At 43.2% G+C, this 18,948-nt stretch overlaps 1 protein-coding gene across 1 annotated transcript; it reads left to right on the forward strand.

The window, feature by feature from the left end:
• Positions 1 to 2,896: 2,896 nt before the first annotated feature.
• Positions 2,897 to 16,824, forward strand: LOC139131481 (uncharacterized). The gene is made up of 3 exons (XM_070697541.1): positions 2,897 to 3,057; positions 9,808 to 10,289; positions 10,916 to 16,824. The coding sequence occupies exons 2-3, from the start codon at positions 9,827 to 9,829 to the stop codon at positions 15,145 to 15,147; spliced, it is 4,695 nt and encodes a 1,564-aa protein (XP_070553642.1). The 5' UTR covers positions 2,897 to 3,057; positions 9,808 to 9,826; the 3' UTR covers positions 15,148 to 16,824.
• Positions 16,825 to 18,948: the final 2,124 nt, after the last annotated feature.

Below are 18,948 nucleotides of genomic sequence, written 5' to 3' on the forward strand. Positions count from 1 at the left end.
GGACAAAGTTCTCATCTTGCGATAATATAGACCCTGCTGTAATGTCATTCTTCAAGTTTCATTCGGCCGTTGAATCGAATTCCCGTAAAACTGTCACATAAATGTTAGGCTGCGTTCACAAATAATGATTAGGGGGCTGGAGGAATTGCGATTGAATTTTTTTTTTTCAGATCCCCCCTCAATACCCTAAAAAAATTTCAAATGCCCCCCTCTACATGATCAAAATTTTTCAAGTCCCCCCCAAACTATGACAAGCACGCATATTTGTAAAGGATGTGCGCATTACCTGTTATTAGTATTTTGTAAAGTCATATTTCTAAGGCAAGTTCTTAAATTGATTCATTTTTAAACGCATCAAGTGAACTTTTTGGATTTATCAGTCTAAGCCAACTTGAGTGAATCCAACTCTGGCTGGTCAATTGCTCCTGCCGAAGAGCACACAAAATGACGATCATGAGAGAGTATGCAAATTGTTAATTCTGGCTAATTGCCATATTGTAAAAAACTGAGTACAGTGACCCACCAAAAATGTGTTTCAAAAGTACAAGACATATATGAATTAAATGCTACTCGAAATTGACAATCCTGGAAGGTTAAAATATTCCATCAAATAAATGTTTTAATCTCTGAAATTTTGGGTGTAATAATGGCAAATTTGGTTAAGAAATAAATAATTCCATTTAGTCACGCGTTTTCATTTAGTCTTTACTGTTCAAAGTTTTACTTGTATTATTTTATTACGTGAGTATGAAAATTTAGAAAATTGAACATGGTGACCCTATCTTTTTTCTTTAATATCGCTATCGCTACATTTTAGGTCACATGCTTATAAAGACGAACACACAGGGACGACGGGATGGAACTTGTACGATATAGTGTAGTAATGTTGAAATTTGCCTGTAACTTATATATACAATGCAAGATCCGAGGTACATGAATATTCCACATTGATTAAGGGTCATTAGCATAGAATTTTAATACCGAAACAATGCTCATTAATGTAATCTGCATATTTGAATATCATTATACCCCACATCTTGCACTAATAGAACTTATACTGCAACATGGTGACTTGTTCAGGTGCCGCCAACTGAGGTATTCGAGCACAAAAAGTGTTCGTGCGCAGTTTTTCAGCGGGCGGGCAAATTTGAAAACTAATTAGCGGGCAGAGAGAAAAAATATATATTTACTATGGGCGGGGAAGAAAGTTTCTTTTTTTCAGTGGGCGGGTAGAACATTTTTGACAGTGGGTACCGGAAAACACGTAGAGGAAGGGGAATGCCGTGGTTGATAGAACTTGGGGGAACAAATTACTTGCCTAACTTATACTGCTTATAGAGGAGCACTGTTGTAAGGTACAAAATGTATAATTGCTTGCACATCTTTGCGTTGATCTGGATCGCCTAGTTGACATCTTTGACAATTGGGGAATTTCAGTAGTGGAGAGAGGGCAGTGGGGAGCTTGAATTGTTGTGGGGAGTGGGGATCGGGCAGACCATGGATACTCGAGGACAGTGGGCATCAAAATTCAATGGGAGGGCACATTTTCCGTATATGCCAGTGGGAGGCCAGTTACGAACAGCTCTACTTTCCCCTCCAAATTTTAGGTCAAGGTGAAGAATTAAAATCGGTGTATCAGCCCTCAAAGTATAGTTGGTGATGATTTTGCGAAATTGATGAAATGTACTGCTTGTTACCTCTTGTAGGCCCTACTGTATAGGGGTAGCAAATGTGCTCATTTAGAATTTACATTCAGTCGATTTTGTATGGTAGCGTTTTGAAACGTGTTCGGCTGCAAACATATTCGTACTGAAGCGCCGTGTAAACAATTACGTTTGTCGAAATATAGGTGAAGGTATAGACGTCTACGGTGCAGGTTACAGCTCAGGTGAATGGAGTGTTCAGTGTTGAGTAACGTAAAACCCATGATTTAAAACTATGAATATATGGGCCTTGATGAGATGGTATATGTTATGCTATTTGTCAGTTTATTCAAAATGCACTATGAGGGGTAAAGACACTTGACTTGGATGATGGTGGAACAGGAAATTTCGAAAAAAAAATAAACACGCATCCTCAAAAGAAAATCTTGCTTCTCTAACCGCCGAGGGCGCTCTCCATTTCATCATCCATGTCCAATCATCAGGACTGATCATAGACCCTCGAGAAAAACCTGATCTTTGGTCCAATCCAAGCCTTGGTCCAATCGAACACTCCCACTTTTGCTAAACAGTTAGTACTTCCGCCCCTAAAAATTCTTCATTTCAGTACAAACGTTCCTGGATATAATATAATAGATGCACTTTTGAGTAAACAGTGCAGAAAATTGGAAAGATAATAAAAAATATTTTGCGACACATAATAAAATATTACTCATCAGCACATTTCTTTATTATATTAATTGTCATCTAATTAGTTTCGCTCTAATTAACCAATTTCATCCCGTCTAATTTCATTTCATATGTGGTTCCTGTCCGCTGTAGGACGCCCTCGATTCATGTCTTGTCATCCAAGGCAACTACGTACGTGTATACATTGTCCACATGGCCGAGCAACAAGCACTTACACTCATGCTTTATATAGAAGCGTCTTCAGGGAAGTTAGGCGAATAATAATATGGCTGTTGACGGCAGTGTCTGCTCTGAACAAACTCTCATAAACTTTTCTGCATGCACGGATTGAAGGCGAATTAAGTTGCCCTGTGTCTGTTGTCTCCTTGCCCCTCAGATTGACCTTTGGCGTCACGTTGCCATGACGACAGTTGTTCTCCTTGAGAGGGGCGTAGAAAATCAGTGCACTGCACGGCACTGAAGTTGTTTTCTCCTATTTGCATATCCTTTTGTCGGTTGCTCTGCACTTTGACCTCCTCACCTGCGCCGAAGGGACGAGTAGGTTCATTCAAGCTGGACACTGGCCATTAGCAACCACGAGTCATGTAAATAGAACGCTGGAGACCGAGTCGCGCACCTTTACCTGTTCGTCCGTGGACTTAAAAAAGTAGCCCTGTCGTCCCAGTTGAAGATCGAATCCCGTCTGGGAGTCTTTTTACCTGCGAAGGTGAGTTTCAAAAGACTGTTGTCCATCCATTCCGACTGCTTGGTAGGGAGGGGGTGTGGTGTCAAATTTGCGTCAAACGGGAGGAATGGCAAATATACCCAGGCTGTAGCTTGCGTGACCTAGATCCACACACATCCGAAATAGCTATATCGAACGGTAGCCAGTATCCGCTGGCAAACAATGAGGTATATGGATAAGCAATTCCGCCGTATCGAAGGCTGCACATGCGGCAATTACTTTAACTCGGTAAACTGAAGTCGGTTGCCAACAACCCGAGCTAAACACAGCGAAACATTGCGTTGGCCGCCTGCATGTGTAACCTTGCTGGCCGTGTAATGTTGGCCGCTAGTTGCCGTGCCATGGGTTTTCCGCTATCAGGTAAAGAATCCACAACAGTTTTCCCCAACGATTTGATCACCACTCTCCGTTCGATCACAAACGTCGAGGTTCCGGTAACATAAGAAAAAACAAAGTGATTTTATTGGGCAGTTGCATTGTCGGTTCTAAAATATTCGTGTATCAGGATGATACTTACTAGTACAAGAACGTCCGTTGTGACGCCGAAATTTGAAAGGTAAATTTATTAGAGGTGCTTTAACCATCTGCGATACCAATTCTATGGTTGTACAGGGTACACCGACGGTGGCAATTATTCCAGAGACAAAACTCCCTTTTTCCATATACGTATCTATATCAACACCGAGGGTTACAGATGCGTGTCGGTGACGGCAGCAGGTTTACTTCAGAAAATAAAAGCGAGGGAGTCTTCGTTCGCTGGCGTTTAATTAAACTTTGTGTCCGCGCATTTTTATTGCTGTTGCGTGACAAAGCGGCAGATTACGACAGACAAAAGGAAACCATTGCAGAAGTGATTCGTGATCGCCTTCACCGCTTTTACGAGCATAAACGGGTTGCTGCCGCTCCATCCGTACTTGAGAGTGCATGCTTAGGGCAACATGCGGGCATGGTCACGACAGACGAACTGCAGACCATGCGACTTATCGTAGAGCGCAGTAGTTTATCTCCTCTCCACAAGATCCTCTGACGAAATGCGATCACTTTGGATCGTCATTCAGGAAATTTTAGAGCAAGCATTGCCCGAATTACAAAGTTCGCCTGAAACATTTTTGTCGAAAACGTTTTATCTACCCAAGTTTTTTGATGTGCCCTGCCATCGAACAGTGGAAACAGAGACTAAATCGCGGGGAACTTTGAAGTTCGTCTGTCTGTGTCCAGGCTATAACTTAATACTTTCAATTTACCTACCGACATCTAGTTTTTGTTGGTTGTTTAAGTAAAGCTAAAATGGCTGGACAATGTTTGCTTTGCATTCGAATATCTTATTCTGTCAAGTGTTGATTTGTATGCGAATAATGTCGTCTATCCGTGCCACTGTGCGACGTACAGGTCGTGAACCCGCTGCTGTGTACACTTTAAAACCAGCTTCTAACCGATGCGATCAACTCAAAGCTTATCCCTGAGCTTGGATTAACCTCCGCATATAAAGGCACTCATACTCTCCCTGCGGAGGAACGGTAGCCAAAACTTCTCGTTCGGGTTGGTAGGATTAGCACAGCTTACTTTCCGAATGTTCAGGTGCCCCAAGCAAGCCCCTTTTAACCCGAAACGACAGCCTTGAGCGTTTAAGACCAAACCCAATATTGTTGACATTACAATGAAGTATGAAACCCGCAAATTTTGGATACACGCCAATTTGTGGTATATTTGTGTAAAGTCACCGAGGCTGTCTCTTATTCTGTCTGAGATTTTTTTCAAAAATTTCTGCCATTGTCCATAGCAACGCGCTCTTTGGTACATAACATAAATAATGCCCAAACGGAATATAGGTAAAGTATCAACATTTCCCGGCCGTTTACCCGTGTGTTTCAAATATATGCCAATACATCATTCGCATTTCAAACAATGATTCGCTATAAGACTGTACCATTATGACGTAATGCTCCAATCCAACCTCAGAATTCGGTGTCCATTTACTTTCGAATATTGAAAGACATATAAGCGAAAATCACTGAATGCCTAACGGAGCTTTCACTTCCGCACTGAATTGTGGGACTTTAAAATCGCTCTTATATTTCAACTTTTGGCCAAGGCAACTGTGATGGATACAGATATACCGTGACATTCTTGCCGTACATGTTTGTTTGTGAGACATGGGATAATAATAACATACGTTGTGACACGGATAAACTTTGGACCTTATTCGAGGGCTTTGTGATGATTTCGGCCGCTACAGTCGCTTGGCTTACTCCCTTTCTTTCCTCTAACGTCTATCTAGCATAAACGGTCCGAATTTTTGAGAACTTAACCGACAAGAACAAGCGAATATTGCGGGAAAAATAAATAAAACATTTTGGGAGTCCAGAAAAATGGATACCTCAATCGTAGAATCTAGAGAACTTCGGTAGTGGTTTTTGACACCTGTTGATCGACCACAGATAACATTATATTTTACCGTTTTTTGATTCCTTCATTCGTAAGAGTGAAACATCAACAGAAGGAATGAGCGACCTAAAATCGCTCTGTTTGATGACTGTAAATAGTTGACGACAGACACACTGCTAGCGCCATTTTATCGTAAGCTGTATCTTCTACCTACGCCTGAAGCACTGCCCGAGGTATAATACCCGGGTTACTTTCTCGTTAATTCGTCGGTATTTCAATTTTATTTGAGAACGTATGTAAAGCGCTTTAAAGCCGCTGCGGCTTTCGTCAACGAAGAAAACATTTCGATGTGTGCTGCTGTTCGGAAGGGGGTTTCGTAATCTCATTTTACTGTTTGTCCAGTCCTCTTTTAGCGGCAAAAAAACTGCGCCATGATTCCTGTGTGCACAGTATAGCTTGGACCGTCCTGATGAAATGAGACACAAATTACACATTGTGTCGTCAGAGAGAGAGTTGCGGCCTATTGAGCATGTACAGGCATGCTCAGGTCATTTACCCATTATGTTCATCCACCTTTTGTCGTCCGAAGACTCAAAGAGATCTTCTGCCCTGTCACTTCATTAATTACTGGCAAACATAACCCTACCGCCTGTTCCACGCACGTAATCGGTCCCGTGAACTGTATACAGAAATACTGGTAACACAGTCGAAGATTCTTTGGCAATGATGCTCGCGCAGCCTTTCTCCATCGTTGGTGATATGCAATTATGATCGTTGTCTCGCATCGCCGTTCTCTTTCGGAAGAAACGCTGTACAGTACCTCCGTCGCTGACGAACAAGCTTACACGACGTACCAAGGAATTACCGATCCCTATTCGACAAGCTGTGAATAGCTAATGATCCAAGCAGAGTTTACTTGACTGAAATAAAAGTTAAATTGGCCATATGGTTAAAACGTACTATTCATATAGAGTCAAATTAAATACTTAGCATTCTGAAACAATGCCTATAAAGTACAGAGATTGTCACGTTTGAAAAAAAAATATTCGATTGTTTTGTGCTTCCGAAGTACCAATATTAGCACATGGAATCATTGATACGATCAGCGCCCTATTGACAGTGTCATATTATGTGTACATATAACCAGCTGTAAAATATGAATACATTGAATAATTTATATATGACCGGCCATCGCCCGTAAGTGCCATTTGTTCTGCATGACCCACGCGTTATTATAGAAATAACGGGCGACGCGCTGACCATTAACGTTTATTTGTGGGCAAGGGCGAGAGGAAAGCCCAAAATTAACGGGCGAGGCTTGCCGAGCCCGTTAATTTGGCTTTCCTCGAGCCCGCGCCCACAAATAAACGTTAATGGTCAGAGCGGAGTCTGTTATTTCCATTATATTATCAGCGAACCCGAGAAAAACGTCAAAAATTGCAAAAATTTCCGGAGCGAATGACAACTAGGCCCCAGAAACTGAGCAATACGCGACGCACTGTCACGCGCGCTGTAAAAATTGGCAAATCTGGGGATGTTTTCAGAAAAAAGTATCTCAACTTGACCTACAAGTGCTCCATTTTATTTTGTTATTGATTATGATTTACATTTGAGCTGTAAAGTTACGATACTTTGAGTTGTTAATCTTATTATTCATATTCACGGGCATGTAAACAGACCATTACTGTGTATTTGTGGTCAGTCACGTGGTTCAGCTCGACCAATCAAAATGCGACGGGCAGGGCATGGTAATATAATCAGCGATAAAGGTCAAACTTCGAATTAGAACTCGCCCAGACCTGCGCGAAATTGCACACGTATACGCCGTATAAACATAAATGGCGTTGATATCACTATTCCTGCTTGTGTAGTAAATACCTTCTGTTCAGAGTTAACCAGTACATTGGTACCCCATCCATACATATTGTACGCACTGCTTGTTGTTGACAGAATAAATCTGAATGCAGTCTTCGACTCGCGTTGACAGAAAAAGGATAAATATTGAGTGCGAACTTTTTAAACATGTGTTTGCCTTCAGTCTGCATCATTCACATATATGCAATTTAAACACCCCTGCCAGTCGTCAAAATAAAGCCACGTACTCAGTGAAACACAAAATACCTCTGAATATACCGAAATCCTTTAATTCGCTAGTCGTACATTATTTCCTTAAAATTACGGCACCTCCATAACTGTGTTCTGGCTTTCAAACTGTACAATGATATATGAAAGGGCGTTGCCAACTCAGGGCCATCAAGCACCGTGGAGCTGATACCGCCACTAGGTTACGATCGATCGGTATGCAAGACAAATACAAACACACCGATCCCCCACAACACAACAGGTACGCCGCAGCCCGCTTGTCCAAGTCAATCTCCCATTTTCGGGGTCAAAAAGGCAATAAAATCATCGGATGTAAAACAATTCAGCGGTGTGAAACTGCATTATGCTCGATAATCTCAAAATTTCAGAGCAAAAGTGTTTCATTGTCATTTGAAGTTTATTGAACTTTCGATTCAACATGACCACCTCAAACGTTGACTTTGAAAACGGTAGTGATGAGCTGCGATTGAGTGATCTCGACCCGATTGGCCATTCTGCGTGTAAATCTATTCACTTCTCTTTCGGATTCTGCAAAAGGCAATCACACGCAGGTTTTGCTTTAAATCTTTGAAATGGCGCTATATCTAATATTACACACACAGATGTGACTTAACAGTTTCAGTCACGGTGCAAGGTCGCAGCTCGTCCAACCATGGACAGACTCAATGAATATGAATGCAAAGTCAAGCACTGTGATTCACTTTTTTCTCTCACTTTTTTTTTCTCCACTGATGCTTATTCTATGCCCGTACAAGGGTCTGTCCAGGCAATGTAACACCTTTTAAGTGATTTGCGGAAAAGAACCAAAATTTTACAGATGTTATGGAGTGATCCTGTTGGAATGAACGGAAAGTCGGATAGCAAAGACTGCCGGTGTGCTTTTGTCTGGTGGGGGATTTTTTTGTTTTTGTTTTGCTTACTTTTATTTGTTCACCAGCCGATTGGCTCTAATTCCATGTAGTGAAGGAAAGCTTTCTTTCATACAACGGTGTGAAAATAGTTGACATTCCAGATTTGACAGTCACGATTGTCGTCTCCGCCTCGACTCTCCTCTGTAACACGCTCCAAAAATGCCGAAGTCCGGAGCAACTGAGTACGAACAATGCTTGTGTGTTGACTCACCGCGCATGTCTTTCTTTGCGAAAGTGGACTGCAGTAATTATATAAACGAGAAGAAAGTTTCATGCGTCGAAGAAACAAAAAATACTGCAACCGGCCAGTTGTCAGCAATTATGACTATAACACATAATTGTCTTATTCATTATAATCCTCAGAATTGCATCGAAAGTACAAAAAATCGAGACCGTGCGTAATGACTATCGATATCTGGGTATATTTTCCGTCAGAAGCTAAGTCTATATGGTTTACCGAATAACCGCTTAAAACGATAAAATTGTCCCAAATTGAGTGGAATTATCTAAAAATATCTCACTGTTTGCTGTGTCAATATGACAGACAAAACCAGTAAGTTGTCCCTCCTGGCACGTTCACCTTGCGTTACAAATAAAACTATGACAGAGATCCGTGGTGTGAAAGAAGCTTTCTCGGGCAAAGGAGTAAGCTCTTGAGAAAACAGACGAGAGATTTACTGTAACTGTGGTTCGACTGTTTACTTCGAAACAGTACAAGCACACTGCCGCAGGGTGAAAGGCGTTGCGAATCACTTTGTATGACGTTGCATTTGGTGTATTTGGATTGGGATGATGGCGGATTTTTATTAGTCATTGAGCGATCAAGTACAGCTACATGCACCGGTGTGAATGGGTGCAGATTGTAGCTTTTCCATTCCAAGCACAGGGAAACGTCACGAATTTTCCAGTATGACTGCAAGTATCCTCGTTGCGGATGAAATCGTTATTTTCCCGAAAGAATTTAGAATTTAAACCCGGGAAATGGGAGATACATAACGGTGTGCTACATCCAGCGAAAAATGTCGCTTGTCTGTCCATATACAATATTTCCTGTTATTTAAAAGCTGTGTAAAACAAAATTAATAAGACCTTTTGCATTAAAGTTGAAGTTTTCAATGCGCTCGGCTGCAAGCATTATTTTTGAAGCACGCATGCTTTCAGTACACTTTCCAATAAATTTACAATACCAGTCGATCTATCCTCCTTTGATTAGGGCGTACAGAAAGAATAACTGTTAATGATTTTCTGTTTGAAATAATGCATAAAAATCAGAGAGGGCAACTCTGATGTTGCTGTATAAAATCTGACAGAACTGTATGTTCTTTCGCCACAGGACCAACAGTACCAGCTATATGGCGGCTACAAAACAAGTAAATTTCCAGCATGCCCAGGAGGCGGTCATAATCAATGACGCAATAGATGACGTCATGGCATACAATAATGACATGGACGAAGATTATGATGACATCGAATCGGCGGAGGAGGAAGATGAGGATGTTTTCAATAGTTCAGTCGGTGGACACGGGAATTTGATGTTTAGCATAAAGGACGATTTCATCGACGATATGAAAATACCGCTGCACCAGCTGGATGAGTCTTTCCGGGAGTCCAGACCCACGTCGGCCAATGTTCGCCGGCGAGAGTCGCAGGGATTTGCTAAAGGCGAGAGCGAGTCTGAGGGCGCTGTTCGTTTCAAGCACCCTTCGCAGTCGGAGGAGGCGGAGAATCTCCGGTTCTACTCCGGGAAGAGGGGCGATAGTGCTAATTCCGTGGGGTCGTCAACGTGGAAGTCAAGAAAGAAACGCGGAATATCAGGTAACATCGGAGTTATGTTACATATTTGTGGTAATTTGGGAATGAAACACAACAATGCCACAGGTCGTGTCAAAATGGCCAACCGAGTGAGGCTGAGGTGTGTCCAGTTCTATAAACATCAAATATATAATTTTCCCCAGAGAGCTAAAAACATAGATGGCGGTCACTTGGAATTTTAAGGTGTCGATAAATATGATGTAATTTGTTCTTTTAGTGTCAACTTTAGCTGGGTGGTGATATTTATTCTTGATTTCGTAAGGGAAGGAGGGAAGTTTTAGCAAATTTCAAGTCTTTGATCATTTCGAGGCGCATACTATATACCTTTATATAGAAATTAGATTCAAGTGGGATTTTAAATTTCGCCGTGGAAACGACAGCTTTCTATCCCCCCCCGCAATGCCCGCATTTTATGTGGCACTGTCTAAAAACTTGTCAAGGATCTTTCAAATTTGTACAGTGGATATAAAAGCGATACCAACGTACAACCAAATGCGAGCTGAGATTTACTAAATTTGTTTCAATTAGATGTAAGTCACTGTGAGTGAAATCCAATGAACTGTAATACGCTTTCAAAGAAAGTTTTAAGCATGATACTAACAAGCGCGTTTGTCTTTGTCATGCAATAGGTTCTGGCGAGAGAGACACGCGAAAACCGCCATTGTGGGATATGGAGAGAAACCTGGCTGAGGAACTGAACAACTTGGCCGATGTGGACGACTTGGAGGGCGAGGCCCGTCTCTTAACGTCACTCGGTCGTGTGTACCTGGAGAGAGGGAAGCTGACGAGCGACGGGGGAGACTTCATGAAAGCCTCGGCGCTGTACAACGCCGCCCTCAACAGAAACAAGAAGCTGAATAACCAGTCCCAGGTGGACAGTTCCATCGAGCGTATCAAGGACGTGGAAACGTCCCTGCTGAAGATGCTGTTCGGAGAAGTCGGGTCCGAGATGGTGTGTGAATACGAGACTGACAAGGGCCTGAAAGCAATGCTAGACAGAATGCGGAAGGAGTGTACGAAAGAACTGGTGGAAATCGACAGAAACTGCGACCCTGAAGTAACTGGCGGGAACGCGGACTGGGCAGAGAGAATATCCATCAAGCGTGCTCACGCGATCCGCGGCCTCTATCATAATTTTGCCGATAGGCTGAAAAGATTTCTCGGTCTTCTCTTGGATGAATGCGGGCGGGCGTTGGGGGATGCACCGTGTTCATTCGCTGTTGTCGCACTCGGGCAGCTTGCCAGGGAAGAAATAACGCCGTACTCTCCCGTGCAGATCGGCGTACTGATCGACAGCGAGGACGAGACTTCGGAAAACAAAGAATTCGCTGTCAGCCTGCTCCATTTGCTGCAACTGAAAATTATTCACATGGGAGAAACTCCCGTTCACCGAATGATGGTAAAATCGCTGAACGACCCAACGGACAATACATCGAACTGGTTCTACGATTCCGTGACCGAAAGCGGGCTCGAAATTCGCTATGATTTTCCCACTGTTGATTCTAAACCAAAGCGAAAGGACACAAACGGTTCCCGCAGCATGTTGATCATGACGCCGACGGAGATGGCCACACTGGTGGCTGAGATCTCAAACTCTGATAGAGGGCGTTGTCTAGCGGAAACCCTATTGGCCAGCAGTTACCTGTCTGGAGACCAGACATTGGTGGAAACTTACAAAAGTAAGCTGAAGGCGATTGTTGGTGGTCCGCGACTGAAAGGAATGAGACAGCCAACGCCGGGGCCTCGAGGCATCCGATTCGAACAGAAGACGGTCGGGAAAGATCTTGCCAAGAAAATAGCCGCCCCTGTTTTGAGCACGTTTTGCAAGAGGCGCGTCGGCCATGGTCCCGAAAGGAACGAGCTCGACATCAAAAGTGACATGTGCAATTTCACGAGTTCTGTGATGGCAGCGTTGACGCAGTTTTTCAGTATGTCGTCGCAAACGCCCTGGGATGTCATCGACGAGATGCAGGGCCGGAAAGTCCTCGACAATGAGGCTGCCAACAACCTTAGGGTGGCCACGAGCGCTGCATTTGAACTCCAGATGAGGATGTCGCTTCAGGAGAGACAGCCCCCGAAGAGACCGTCGTCAAGGTATCTGAAGCACATCGGGAAACGGCCCACCACAAAGGCAAACCATCGAATCAGCGACGAAGTTCTATTCAGATTTTACTTCACTATGCTACCTCTGAGCGAAGTTCTCGTCGAGACAGTGCTGTACGGCGACGGCATCGCCAACGACCACATGTTCTCCGGAAAGCGTTTCTATGACGACAGCATCAGCAACAGGTTGCACGTGTGTTTCATACTGCAGAAACACGACAAGATTGAAAAGATACTCGAGGGACGAATAAAGGATGATGCGTCTGACCACAGTGCAATTTTAGACTTTGTATCGGAGACCATACAGTCGACAGAATTCCAGGCCAATCACATAGCGGACGGAACGATCATGGACAGCAGAGACGAGTCAAGAAGCCCAGCAAAGATTTTCGAACCACCGACATCTATCCCAGCACTCCAGCTGCAGAACATTGCCAACGTCTGGAGGAAAAGGGAGATCAACGACAACCACAAACCGACGGTGGTGAGGGGCTCGTCGCTGTCTCCCCTCGAACAGCTCGGGGAAGACGCGAAAACGCAGGAGGGCCTGCTGGAGCTGTTGTCTTACACCGACAAAATTCTCAAAGTTCACCTCGCCAAAAGGGATGAAGACTTCGAGAGCTCCCTACCGAGCCATGTCACTAATTCGATGGCAAGTCTGGGTCTGTGCTACTACAATCTCGGCAAAATGCAGCCAGCGCTCGGTTGGTTCGGAAACGCCCTGATGATCTGGAAATCGGATTGCGGTGAGAAGAACGCTTGCGTCGACGTTGCCTACGTGTACGATAAAATAGGTCTTGCCTACGAAGCTATGGAAGAGAAGGAAAAATCGCTGAATTACTTAAATCAAGCTTTGAAAATGTACCACCAGATCCATGGCGAAGACGCAAAGAGTCCGGATATCGCATCGGTTATGACTAACATCGGAAACGTGTACGCAGCTTCTGGGGACAGCAGCAAAAAAGCACTTGCTTATCACGTCCTGGCCATGAATATGTATCGCGACATTTATGGGCCCAACGCGGCCCATCTCAGGACTGCAGCTTCCTTCAACAACGCCGCAAACGCGTGGAACGTCGCGGGGTACCACAGGAAAGCCATCCACTTCCACAGGAAAGCGCTCGAAGTGAAGAAGAAGATCTACAACGGAGGCCTCCCTCATCCAGACATCGCCTCTTCCCTCCACAACCTCGGCATCGCCCTGGAGGCAGTCGGAGATCTCAACTGTGCTTTCGAGCACTACAGCCATTCGTTCGACACGAAGAACATGTACTACGGTTCACAGACGCCTCATCCACACATAGCGGAGTCTCTGTGCAACATGGGCAACGTGAAAGCCGCCATGGGCGAGAACGAACTAGCCACAGGTTACCTCAGCCAGGCCATGACCATGTACAAGATGTTGTACGGAGAGGGGGCTTCTCACCCGAGCATCGCATCTTGTCTCAACAGTATGGGGAACGTTCACGAGTTTTCCGGGAATTACGAAATTGCGATTAGTTATTACGAGCAAGCCCTTTTGATGAAGCGGGAGTGCTACAAGAGGCACCTGAGTCACCCTGACATTGGTGTGACCTTGAATAATCTTGGCAATGCCTTTGACTCTATAAGTGAGTACGAAAAGGCTATCGAGCACTTCCTCGAGGCTCTGGAAGTCTACAGACTGTCGTATGGCGAGGAGTCCACTCATCCCGATCTAGCAACGACGTACAACAACTTAGGGAGCACTTACACCTGTCTGGGGGAGTACAGGAAAGCCGTTAGTTACTATGAACAGGCGCTACGGATCAGAAAGCGTCTATACGGCGACGAAGCCGCTAACGCCGACCTGGCTTTGTCGAATGTGAATGTCGGCAATATGTGGGATGCGCTGGGCGAGCACACTATGGCGATCGGTTTCCACGATGCTGCGCTGAACGTCTACAAGAAAGTGTACCGGGACGAAGAAGTGCATCCCGACATCGCGGCCGTCCTGACCAACCTTGGAAACAGCTGGGGTTCCTTAGAGGACCACCACAAAGCCGTGTCGTACCACGAGATGGCCCTGAACATGTACATGCAGCTCGCCGGAGACGACGACGCCAAAACCGACATAGCGAACTCGCTGGGTAATCTAGGAAATGACTATGCATCTATGGACCGCTACGAGAAGGCGATAGAATACCACATGCAGGCCTTGGAAATTTTTAGGAAATGCCACCAGGATGAAAGCGCTCACCTGGACATAGCGTCCACTTTGAATAACATCGGCAATGCCTGGGACTCCTACGGTGATTACGAAAAGGCGATAGAATTTCACAAACAAGCACTGGAACTCTATAAGGATATTCACGGCGACATCGACCACGTCGACATCGCATCGTCACTCGGGAATATCGGAAACGTGGCGGAGGCATTGGGTGACAATCAATCGGCCATCGCGTATCAGGAGCGGGCGTTGCAAATGTATCGCAATATCTATGGCGAGGACACCCGCCACGCCGACATCGCTTCGGCCCTCTACAACGCCGGTTCGGCACACGACGAAGCGGGGGATTTCAGGAAAGCCCTGCCTTACTACGAAGAAGCGCTGGCGATGGGAAGAGAGGTCTTTGGAGAAAAGACTGAGCACCCTCTGGTGTTGAGCGCCCTCCACAGTCTTGGCCTTGTCTGGGAGAACCTTGGAGACCACGATAAGGCAAAGGATTTTTTCGAGGAAGCGTTTGTGAGAGAGGACGACGGAGGGGACAGCAGCGAGGGAGACACCGATTCTTCTTAGGAACAGATAAATGGCGCTCGGAAATTTCCGTCCATATTTTAAACCATTGATATTCCGTCCAGATAATAACCGAATTTCAATCAACAGCACCGTGTGATTATGTCGTGAATGCAGATCTGTATTTGCTTATGGATGTGATAATCATTTCGCCAGTCAAGATTTTGTGGATGAGGCAGTCACCGTTAGTCCGCAGTCGACGTATCCCAAAGGAACAATACCGAAATTTTCCAAATATGTATATGCAGCTTGGTGTAAATTTTTGTGACAATAATTATATAACATTATATTATATTGCCGTATCTTGTCCATTATCAACGGTGTGGTTTACCAACACTGGAACAGTCGTTATCAAATTTATGTAATCTATGATTTTAACACGATTAAGCGCAGTGGCTGAGTAATTTGATAAAAATGTCTAGAATTTTCAGCTCGTCATATTTCAGAAAAGTGCTAATCTTTATGACAAGTGACAGCCCGTCCTATTTAAATGTAAACTTCAACCTTTATTGACAATTTTCTCAAATTATCAAATGAGGGTCGTTGACATTGTTACCATCTCTGCATGAATTACAAATCTATTGGGTATTATTATTGATAGTTTCGGAGGGGGGTATTGACGATTGTTTTGTCATTTAAATTTCGTAAAAGGCGCCAAGTTTCGTACCAGTATTCGATAGAGAACTTGTGGCTGTAGTCACGTTTGTGCGGGCTTAAATCGAAACGGTTTGTACTTCAGAAACGGTGAAATTTAAAGCATTTATTTACTGTAATGTACCAGGGACTGAAATCAGTGCAAACCCTTGCAGCATTCGTGAAAAATGCTTTGATATTTTAGGTTTATTTATGGTAAGGTATGTATTAAATAATGTTGATAAAATAAGCGACGATGATAATAATATGGTGGTGGCAATATTGCCGACGGTGACGTTATGATTATTGTGGTGATTGCTGTGTGGTGACGTCATTAGGGGACTGAAAGTGAAACAATATATGTACGTAGTTAACTTTATTTAAAGGTCCCGAATATGTGCACTGTATTGCAACAAAATTGTTTGCAGAAAGATAATGAAGTCACATTAATCATTTACAATAATTTGTTCAGAAGTATTGCAGAAATTACCCGCTTCAACGAAGCCTCGGCATCGAAAACGAATTTATTGAGTTCCATATTAACCATATTTACACACATTAACGACGTTGTGTTGAAAATGCGATTTTGGCGCACTTTATGCAAAGCGTTTCTCGCAAGTCTGAAAGCTAAGGAATTTCCCACTCCCGTTCCGTGCATACCATATCACTAATGAAATATACGTTGCCATGATCCCTCTAGCGAGCAGGTGACTGGGATCTAAACTTCAATGAACTTTTCATTCTGTTCGGACCGGTTATTTTTCATGTCGCAGCTAAGCGTTCAAAGACTGTATTTTGAAGTGACAGAAAGTTTAAATGTTACTTGTAAGGTGATTTTATAGTTGTACAATATCAATCAAAAGGAAAATAACTGGCAGCTCTTATAGTAGAATCACTTATTTCACAGACAGATTTTGTTCTGTTCTGAAATGATGTAGGTTCGTGGTTGAATATATTTTTGCAGTCGATTGGTTTACATATCGATTGTGACTGCAAGTAAAGGAACATGTGAAGCATATACATAAAGCCAAAAGTTTTAAACCCAAACTTTGCTATCTATTGTTTTGTATCTCCTGTATTAACCCCCCTCCCACGACAATGCCTGCCAATACCGGCAAACTGACTGCCGATCATACAGCGATTGTAAAACAATTTTGCACTATTGAGGGCGCACTTGGGGGGGCACGGCATGGCGACAGAAATGACATATGCATACGAGTATTAGTCTTGCTCCCGCCGAGTCGACTGGCTATCTTTTTGAGGACCGAATATTGTCACGATGTAATATGAGTTGTATCAATCAAAGGGCAAGACATATTTCGAATCCATGTGTCTCAAAACATAGGCCAGAAACATAAATATTTCTCACAGTATTCTTTTACTGCACTCCTACCTGATAGGAATGCTATCCATATCTATAACAACTGAAGGTGAGCGTACCGCTAAGTACGAAACCAGTCATTGCGTGCAGGTCTTTTACATGTACATATGACCAAGAAACCTCGACGGGGATACCAAAGCTCAAAATACTGTTCCTTGATGAGAAAGCATGCCTGTCCTGTGTGAAATGTGCACTTCTGGGTCTGAATACATATGTGCAAGGTCAGCTGGTGACCCTATACACCCAGATCAAATTTTGTAGTGTACAGCAACGGAAAAGGGGTAGGTATCATACGGTCCTGTCCTCTTGGTCCATAAAGAACACGATTGCAACTAATGTGGGATAATTGGATGGTGAATTAATGTTGCTTTAACCTGCAAATGTAAGCTCATCTGCTTTTCTCTTGTTTTTATGAGTAATTTGTAATTTTGCAACATTCAGCTATATTACACCTAACACTTTTGAGAAAGTTGAAAATCAAATGATCCCAAATTAGTTCCAATCGTGTTCAAGGCAAAAAAGTTTGACATATTTTGGTGCATACTTTCAAATAACCACCAACGACCGATAGATAAAAATAATACATTTGCCGTTTAATGTCCAAGTTTGGCTCACGATAATCGTTCCATTTTTAGCCCCCAAGCTCCTGGTTACGTACAATCATCTGGTCTGACGTATACCGGTAATTGTAGACACGCAACAGCCGTACCGGGAAAGGTTTTGTGTAGAAATTGTGACCAAATCGTGGTCTGCATATTTCAAACTTAGGAATGAAAAACAAGAGGCATTTGACAATCGACGCAGACCTCTTTGCAGCTGTAAACGTCATACTGTATTAGGGGTTCGCGGTATGGAGGGCAAAACCGTGTGATAGTTGCCGGTCGCATACCTATCAAAGCACAAAAAAGTGACGATGATACGCCCCCATTTGATCAGAAGAGAATTACGTTTGACTTGCCAAACATGAAAGCTATCAGACAAGAAGTTGCAGCGGTGAAGATGTTTGTCCAATATATCAAATGTGGCCCAGCAAATTCACATATGCAATTTTTACGATCGTTTACTCTGATCTGACAAAATCATCCCAAGGCAGCAATGAAGCAAATTTGGAGCTTTTGACTGGTTCATTATGGAGAACACGATTGGAACTAATTTGGGATAATTGGATGGTCAAGTTATGTCGATTTATTAGTAATCTACAACTGTAATCCCATCTGCTTTTCTTTTTACGTTACACACTTGTTTTTATGAGTAATTTGTAATATTGGAACATTCAGCTATACGGCACATAATACTTTTGAGAAATTTGAAAAATATGAAATTCAATCATCCCAAATTAGTTCCAATCGTGTTGGAGGCAAAGAGTGTTTTAACAGGAATAGTGGCCGCAAGACTTTCGTCTATATTTCATTAAAAAGAGTCATTCGATGGGAACCTAAATCACACATTTGAACGCCATGTGTAAAGTGCTTTTGTGCTTTTTGTGCTTTTTTTTACCATATTAGAACATTGCACGCTAATTTTATCACCGTTCGGGCAAATTGGCATGACAGCATCCCTAGGAACCTACACAATGCATTTGAAAGCTTTTTGACTTAAAATACTTTTACTATGTTTCTGAACATCGGCCGAAAATTTACATATGCAAATGATGTCTCTGAGTCTAAAAATCAACTGTGAAATCTGTTTGACAAGTGCTGTTGGAGAAAAATATGGCGAATTTGGTGAAGCTGCTTACTTATCCAACCAGAAACTCTAAGATTTCGTCTGTTATTTATGAATTATTTTGA

This window comes from Ptychodera flava, chromosome 4 (genome assembly GCF_041260155.1).
Source record: "Ptychodera flava strain L36383 chromosome 4, AS_Pfla_20210202, whole genome shotgun sequence".
NCBI classification, from domain to species: Eukaryota; Metazoa; Hemichordata; class Enteropneusta; family Ptychoderidae; genus Ptychodera; species Ptychodera flava.

Excerpts from the sequence above, each read along its gene's own strand:
- LOC139131481 (XM_070697541.1), top strand. The coding sequence starts at position 9,827 with ATGGCGGCTACAAAACAAGTAAATTTCCAGCATGCCCAGGAGGCGGTC. Across the intron at positions 10,290-10,915 it reads AAAGAAACGCGGAATATCAG|GTTCTGGCGAGAGAGACACG; the intron begins GTAACATCGGAG and ends GTCATGCAATAG.